Below are 8,633 nucleotides of genomic sequence, written 5' to 3'. Positions count from 1 at the left end.
GGAGGTATGAGGTCGTAATTACTTTGAGTGGCGGCCATTAATTGTGCTAAAAGACAAGAAGGTTGTGCAACAGCACGCAAGCACAGACTTGCTTGAGAAAAGACCTTTTAGTGCCAACCTCTGGGAGGGCAATGAGACAGCAGGTGTATGGGAAAGAAGGGATTCCTCTTGTCACTGCAGTGACAAGCCAGCTGTGAGTGGGTCTGAAAGTGCTCACCGATGCCAGTGGTTATTTGAAAGCACGTGGATGTCTTTTGTTCTTTTCTGGCCATAAATTTAGGCAGTTACAGATATGCACACATAAATACGCATATTAGATTAAATAGATTCTAATATATACCCGCTTATACTATTGAATATACTTTTCGTGTTTATATAAAATAGTTCGACCTATTTTATTGCTATAGAAATCATTCTTCGATCAGAATGACGCGAGAGAGAGAACTATACGACATATTTAACACAGCTTTGAAGGGATACATGTAAATATGTAAATCATACTTCAGAGAAAAAAGTTGTATAGGGTCAAAATTTATTCGCAAATAAATAAGACAAATCACAAGGAATAACAAACACTCATCCTATACTGGTATAACAAGAAGATATACACAATAAGGAATGACAGAAGAAAATTAAGAAACGACTGAGAACTCGTTCATCAAATAATCTACTAAGGTCGGCCGTAGAGTTGTGAAGGAGCGGAGTGACCGTGGCTGGACGACTCACGCAGTTCTCCGCGGGCGCGAGCTTCATGCTCAAGACGACCTCGCTCGATCTGCTCGAGGGCGTGGGCGGGAATAGGGTGAGGGAAGGCAGGAGCCACAGGTAAGTAGGGCGACTGAGGCTGGTAACCGTTGGCGTCGGCGACGAACTGGAGGTCGAACACTTGGCCATCCGGGAAGGTGAAGCTGAATGGTTGATATTGCAATAGGTTACTTTGTGTGTGGCCCTTGTGCTGACATACATTAACTCGATATAAGTAACGTTTGTGAGATATCCCATGCACAAAAAGTGCTGAACTTGTACTGACTCACCTGACTGAGCCTTGCTGAGCACCTCCTGGGCCACCAGCCTCGTGTCTGACGATGCCGTCCTCGGTCTCGACGTCGAAGGTGTAAGAGCCGTCAGCAGCAGGATGGACTCGATCGTCGCGGACGATTTCGACCAGTCTGACGGGGGCGGATGGGCGGGGTGTAGGGGCGTCGTAGGAGAAAGACGGCCTGTCAGCCAGAGCCACGGCCACGAACATCGCCAACACGATCTGAGGTTATAACAGATACCGTAAACTGCAGTTGAAATATTTGCATTGTTCGTAAAAGGTGATGAACTTCAGTGAATACAAATTCCGATTCTGGTAGAAATATTACAGAAGATTCAATACTCACAGCTTTCATTTTGATTATGGTTCCTGATGCAAACTGCAAATCATGCTTCACGCAGAACCAACGCGCCTTTTATACCGTCAGCCTAATGGTGCTTTTAGGTTGCTAAGTTGCCAAATGTCACATTTCGCAACCTTGACTGTTATACAAGTATTGTAATAAAGGTTAACGGTTATTTATAACAATGTAAGTCAGATGTGTAAAAGTATTTGAATATAAATAAATGGTGAAAATATCCATTTTATGCTTCTACATATGTCATCTGTATATTATCGCAAAGTAAGTCAATTCCTCATAAAACTTTTATTCAAGCAGAGCTATGCTAGAAAAAAAATCAGTTACAGATGTCTCAATTCCATATATTTCTATGTGAAAATAATTGTCTCTTTCTCTCTGTCACACTCAAACTGCCTCTTTCTTTATCTACTTGTCTATCTATTTACACACATGAGTATGTGTGTATATATATACGTATATATATATATATATATATATATATATATATATATATATATATATATATATATATATATAGTATAATATATATATATAATATATATAAATATATATATATATATATAATATATATATATATATATATATATATATATATATATATATATATATATATATATATAGATATATATATATATATATATATATATATATATATATATATATATATATATATATATTATATATATATATATATTATATATATATATATATATATTATATATATATATATATATACGTATATATATACACACATACTCATGTGTGTAAATAGATAGACAAGTAGATAAGAAAGAGGCAGTTTGAGTGTGACAGAGAAAGAGACAATTATTTTCACATAGAAATATATGGAATTGAGACATCTGTAACTGATTTTTTTTTCTAGCATAGCTCTGCTTGAATAAAAGTTTTATGAGGAATTGACTTACTTTGCGATAATATACAGATGACATATGTAGAAGCATAAAATGGATATTTTCACCTTTATTTATATTCAAATACTTTTACAATCTGACTTACATTGTTATAAATAACCGTTAACCTTTATTACAATACTTGTATAACAGTCAAGGTTGCGAAATGTGACATTTGGCAACTTAGCAACCTAAAAGCACCATTAGGCTGACGGGTATAAAAGGCGCGTTGGTTCTGCCGTGAAGCATGATTTTGCAGTTTGCATCAGGAACCATAATCAAAATGAAAGCTGTGAGTATTGAATCTTCTGTAATATTTCTACCAGAATCGGGAATTTGTATTCACTGAAGTTCATCACCTTTTACGAACAATGCAAATATTTCAACTGCAGTTTACGGTATCTGTTATAACCTCAGATCGTGTTGGCGATGTTCGTGGCCGTGGCTCTGGCTGACAGGCCGTCTTTCTCCTACGACGCCCCTACACCCCGCCCATCCGCCCCCGTCAGACTGGTCGAAATCGTCCGCGACGATCGAGTCCATCCTGCTGCTGACGGCTCTTACACCTTCGACGTCGAGACCGAGGACGGCATCGTCAGACACGAGGCTGGTGGCCCAGGAGGTGCTCAGCAAGGCTCAGTCAGGTGAGTCAGTACAAGTTCAGCACTTTTTGTGCATGGGATATCTCACAAACGTTACTTATATCGAGTTAATGTATGTCAGCACAAGGGCCACACACAAAGTAACCTATTGCAATATCAACCATTCAGCTTCACCTTCCCGGATGGCCAAGTGTTCGACCTCCAGTTCGTCGCCGACGCCAACGGTTACCAGCCTCAGTCGCCCTACTTACCTGTGGCTCCTGCCTTCCCTCACCCTATTCCCGCCCACGCCCTCGAGCAGATCGAGCGAGGTCGTCTTGAGCATGAAGCTCGCGCCCGCGGAGAACTGCGTGAGTCGTCCAGCCACGGTCACTCCGCTCCTTCACAACTCTACGGGCCCACCTTAGTAGATTATTTGATGAACGAGTTCTCAGTCGTTTCTTAATTTTCTTCTGTCATTCCTTATTGTGTATATCTTCTTGTTATACCAGTATAGGATGAGTGTTTGTTATTCCTTGTGATTTGTCTTATTTATTTGCGAATAAATTTTGACCCTATACAACTTTTTTCTCTGAAGTATGATTTACATATTTACATGTATCCCTTCAAAGCTGTGTTAAATATGTCGTATAGTTCTCTCTCTCGCGTCATTCTGATCGAAGAATGATTTCTATAGCAATAAATAGGTCGAACTATTTTATATAAACACGAAAAGTATATTCAATAGTATAAGCGGGTATATATTAAATCTATTTAATCTAATATGCGTATTTATGTGTGCATATCTGTAACTGCCTAAATTTATGGCCAGAAAAGAACAAAAGACATCCACGTGCTTTCAAATAACCACTGGCATCGGTGAGCACTTTCAGACCCACTCACAGCTGGCTTGTCACTGCAGTGACAAGAGGAATCCCTTCTTTCCCATACACCTGCTGTCTCATTGCCCTCCCAGAGGTTGGCACTAAAAGGTCTTTTCTCAAGCAAGTCTGTGCTTGCGTGCTGTTGCACAACCTTCTTGTCTTTTAGCACAATTAATGGCCGCCACTCAAAGTAATTACGACCTCATACCTCCAAAATGAGTGCCAGGCTGGAGAATGGGAGCGGTTCCTTGTCCTACCGAGCTTGCCCTAATTAATTTCTCTGAGTTCTTAGACCGTCAACCTTGGCAAATGCTCAAGCATAAATCACTGTTCCGCTTCCAGGCATACACGGCATGTACCTTATCCTCCATCTCTTAAGTTTTACTATATCATTTTACTTTTTCTTTCTTGACTTTTTTCTTCTCTTTGCATCATGTATTACTTTGTATTTAGATTCACTTCACCCCAGTTAATGGATTTTCTCAGCCTTTAACAGCCAATTGATCTAAACAGAAGTAAAGGATATACTGGATATGTGTCACTCTAGTTGAGTATATATGGAAATAATGATAAGACGATGATCATGGTAGGTAGCCAAGTTATTACTATGATGATTATGATTTCAAGCCACTAATCGCTACACTACCGAGGAAATCGTGCAAGCTAACCATGATTATATGCATATCTTATCATGTCCTTAAACAATTGATATTTAGAAATTGACTATAATGATGATGAATAACTTTTCATATTTAGCATTCCATGGATGTAGCTACTGGCTGATGGCTATGAATAGCGCGTCAGCTCTGTTTGAAGAATCGGGTTTGCAAAAACTACGCAATGAATATTAAAACTGTGTGGGATCTATTGTAAAGTAAACCTGTTTTCTGTAAATGACGAAAGTAATACCCGTTAACGAAATGGTTCATGATATAAGCTATATATTTTTCCTGTAGACGATGAAGAGAGTGAGTCCTTATATCTCTTCCGAGGTCTGCAACCAGCCCATCATCTCCGAAGGAGTGTTGCGACGATCCAGTCCTTCCTGCAGTTAACATATCTTCCTCATTCGACGTCGAAACTGAGACCGATATTAACAGTCACGATGGTTTTCATTCTTCTTTTCAGTCATACCTTCTCGACAACAATCTTTAATTAGTCTCCGTCTCCTGCGGCCCGTGGCTCCCTGCTTTCCTCCGACAATCGAGCAAGGGCGTCTTTAAGATGAAAATCGCTTCCTCAGGGATCTGTATGAGTCGTCACTAAGGAACACTTACCCTCTTAGACATCAATGGCCTACGTATCCTGTGATTTATTTAAGGAGGTAGTTATTAATATATTCATTTAGAATGGAGGTATACCATCTCATAAATCTTAAGACATAAATCTATCAATGCCCGACATCAAAATATCCAGCAACAATGCAAAAAGCAAATTGCATGCTTGAGCTTTTTCAAATCCGAAGCGAATGTGATAACTTGAATGCTGCATGAAACGTAAACACTTGTTCAGTCACTGATACGGGAAATACCAATATATCCTCAAAGTTGGAACTACATGTGAAATTCATAACTAAAAGCGTCTGTAAATAGAAATCAGTTTACACATTGTTTCTGTCTTTAGCAGTTTCCTGTGTTATTAGAAAAGAAGGTTGTGTAAATATAAACAGTTTATAAATAATATATTCATCCGCTCATAATTCTTAACACGAATACTAACTGAATAGTTAATCAATCACTATTACAATTAGCGCTTGATACATATTACCGATTGATTTAGAGAACATTCATTTGTATGGTATGTAGCTTATGCGGACACAAGTACATGCTCACAAGTACACTGTATACACGCAGTATGTTTTTGAATTATGTTATGCCTCGCTATAATAAAGCTATTATGCCAATGAGATAGGAAACCAGCCAGCATGAATAAAAAGTGGAAGGATGCGACCACAAACTTACGGAAATGGAATCACAAGAAAACAATGCACGAAATACAAACTGAATCATGTTCAGTGATATATATTTTTTTTCTATATTCCGGTAGACGAAATAAAATGCTTTCAGATACTCTAGTGTCTTAGAACAATATTATTATTAATATTTTTATAAACCGTTCTTAGGAAGTCCTAACCAGTTGATATTTTAGTGAATAAAGTACTAAAAAGTGGCCAATGTCAGGTTGCACTTGGGCGAAATAGCCAAACGCCTCCCCGGCGGGGAATCGAACCCCGGTCTCCCGCGTGACAGGCGGGGATACTAACCACTATACTACCGAGGAATTGGCAATGGATAGGCAATACTAGCATGTCTTAAGTGTGTGCGTGTTTGTATCTACTTCCCAGGCGCTCTTATCTCCCGCGATCTTGTATCACTTACATTTAATTGACTTCCAAAGTTAAATTATCATCCCTCATATAATCATACTGTTTATGAAAGGTGAAACTAAAATTCCTGATGAAAAAAATATCACTCCATTCCCCTATAAACTAGTTGACACTATCAGAAGCCGTTATAAAGTACTTTCCATCAGACATAGGGAGCGAATTGTAGGGTTTCAAATGAGGGTTACACAACAACAATTATGATTATTAAACTTTATTTTATTTTGGCATGCAAAAGAGTAAAAAGTCAGGAAAACTGTCAACCCTTCTAAAACCACAATTACAGATGAGTAGCTGAATCTTTCCTGCTGGTAGTGTTGATTTAAGTATAGACTGATCTGTAGATAGACTTGATAAATAAATAAATTGATAAATTTATACGATGTATATATTACATATAGATATGTACATATACCATATGTATATATATATAATTATGGATATAAATATATACATTATTTTTATAATATACATACATATATGTATGTGCACACACACATCTACATATATACATATAAATATTAGTACATTTATTCAAGTTTATATCTGTATATATATGTATGTATGTATGTATGTATTTATATATAAATATGCGCGAGCACACACACACACACACACACGCACGCACGCACGCACGCACGCACGCACGCACGCACGCACACGCACACACACACACACACACACACACGTGTGTGTGTGTGGACGCATACATATATACAGATAGACAGATAGATAAAGATAACGAGAATTTCAGGGCGAGACGATAGACAGAGAGAATGGGACAATCTTTCCACACAGATGTATGGAGCTGAGACATATGTAACTGATTTTTTCCAGTATATGTCGGCTTGGATAAGAAAAGAAGTTTTCACGGGCTGTTAACCTGTTTACTTAGCGACAATATACAGTATACATTATGGAGATGCATAGAATGGCAGATATTTTCATCGTTTATTTGATATTCTTCAAATATTTTTACGAATATTAATTACATTGATATAAATAATCTTTAACTTTTATTGCAATAATTCTATAGCAATTTAAAGTTGCGAAATATGGTATTTGGTAACTTTGCAGCGTGAAAGCGCCATTAAGCTGACGGGTATAAAAGGCGCGTCGGTCTTGCTGTGGAGCATGATTCTGCAGTTTGCAACAGGAACCAAAGCCAAAATGAAAACTGTGAGTAATTGATCTTTTGTATATATATGTACATATATATATATATATATATATATATATATATATATATATATATATATATATTATTTTTTTTTTTTTTTTTTTTTTTTTTTTTTTTTTTCGCATTTTATGTGCATTGATATTCATCACATTTCAAGAACAAGTAATATTTCAGCTGCAGTTGACGGTAGAAACAGTACAATATAGTTTACTTTATGATCCATATCTATGAGTCATAGTTCATCAAATTCTTTATGAAATCATTTTAAAAAGTCTGTGACATCCCTTCAGATCGTGTTGGGGTTACTCGTGGCCGTGGCCCTGGCTGACAAGCCGTCTTTCTCCTACGACGCCCCTGCATCCCGTCCATCCGCCCCCGTCAGACTGGTCGAAATCATCCGCGACGATCGAGTCCATCCTGCTGCTGACGGCTCTTACACCTTCGACGTCGAGACCGAGGACGGCATCGTCAGGCACGAGGCTGGTGGCCCAGGAGGTGCTCAGCAAGGCTCAGTCAGGTGGGTCTATGGAGGAACATGTAAATTTCTGCGTATGGGATATTTTGTAAACATTCTTTATCATGTCAGACTAATGCCTGTCATACAGTCCGTACGTAGTAACCTATTGTAAAATCATCCTTTCAGTTTTACCTTCCCGGAAGGCCAAGTGTTTGACCTCCAGTTCGTCGCCGACGCCAACGGTTACCAGCCTCAGTCGCCCTACTTGCCTGTGGCTCCTGCCTTCCCCCACCCCATTCCCGCCCACGCCCCGAGCAGATTGAGCGAGGTCGCCTTGAGCATGAAGCTCGCGCCCGCGGAGAACTGCGTGAGTCGTCCAGCCACGGTCACTCCGCTCCCTCACAACTCTACGGCCGTCCTTAGTGGATTTTTTGATGAACGAGTTCTCAGTCGTATTTTCATTTTCTTCTGTCATTCCTTGTTGTGTATATCTTCTTGTTATACCAGTATAGGATGAGTGTTTGTTATTCCTTGTGATTTGTCTTATTTATTTGCGAATAAATTTTGACCCTTTACAACTTTCTTTCTCTGTAGGAGGATTTACATGCAGATATTCACATTTCCCTCTCGCGGTATTCTGTCGAGAGCATTTCTATAGCAATACAGGTCGAACTATTTTATAAACTTTGAAGTATATTCTGTTCTATAAACGCTTTATCTAATACGCTTAATATATTCTGTCCAGGCCGTTTTTTTACCATACCCGCTGCCTCGTTTCCTTTCCCAGATGTTGAAACCCAAAAATCTTTCTCAAACAGTTTTTTGGTGCTTTGCGCC

General features: G+C 38.6%; 2 protein-coding genes, 1 non-coding gene and 1 pseudogene across 3 annotated transcripts; 2 read left to right on the top strand and 2 right to left on the bottom strand.

Moving 5' to 3' along the window:
- Nucleotides 1-520: 520 nt before the first annotated feature.
- Nucleotides 521-1,413, bottom strand: LOC119577006 (cuticle protein AM1199-like). The gene is made up of 3 exons (XM_037924673.1): nt 1,386-1,413; nt 1,035-1,261; nt 521-908 (listed from the first exon to the last, which is right to left on the bottom strand). Exons 1-3 carry the CDS (start codon nt 1,392-1,394, stop codon nt 671-673), a joined length of 474 nt encoding a protein of 157 aa, XP_037780601.1. The 5' UTR covers nt 1,395-1,413; the 3' UTR covers nt 521-670.
- A 1,162-nt stretch (nt 1,414-2,575) lies between these two features.
- On the top strand, nt 2,576-4,831 carry LOC119576644 (larval cuticle protein LCP-17-like). Its single transcript, XM_037924296.1, has 4 exons — nt 2,576-2,603; nt 2,729-2,955; nt 3,082-3,319; nt 4,733-4,831. Exons 1-4 carry the CDS (start codon nt 2,595-2,597, stop codon nt 4,829-4,831), a joined length of 573 nt encoding a protein of 190 aa, XP_037780224.1. The 5' UTR covers nt 2,576-2,594.
- A 1,153-nt stretch (nt 4,832-5,984) lies between these two features.
- On the bottom strand, nt 5,985-6,056 carry Trnad-guc. The gene has a single exon. It is a non-coding gene; the product is annotated as a tRNA-Asp (tRNA).
- A 1,212-nt stretch (nt 6,057-7,268) lies between these two features.
- On the top strand, nt 7,269-8,359 carry LOC119577005 (annotated as a pseudogene).
- Nucleotides 8,360-8,633: the final 274 nt, after the last annotated feature.

The sequence above is a fragment of the Penaeus monodon genome, chromosome 9, assembly GCF_015228065.2.
Source record: "Penaeus monodon isolate SGIC_2016 chromosome 9, NSTDA_Pmon_1, whole genome shotgun sequence".
NCBI lineage: Eukaryota > Metazoa > Arthropoda > Malacostraca > Decapoda > Penaeidae > Penaeus > Penaeus monodon.
Note: the sequence above shows the minus strand (reverse complement) of the source record. Positions and strands in the feature narration are given on the sequence as shown.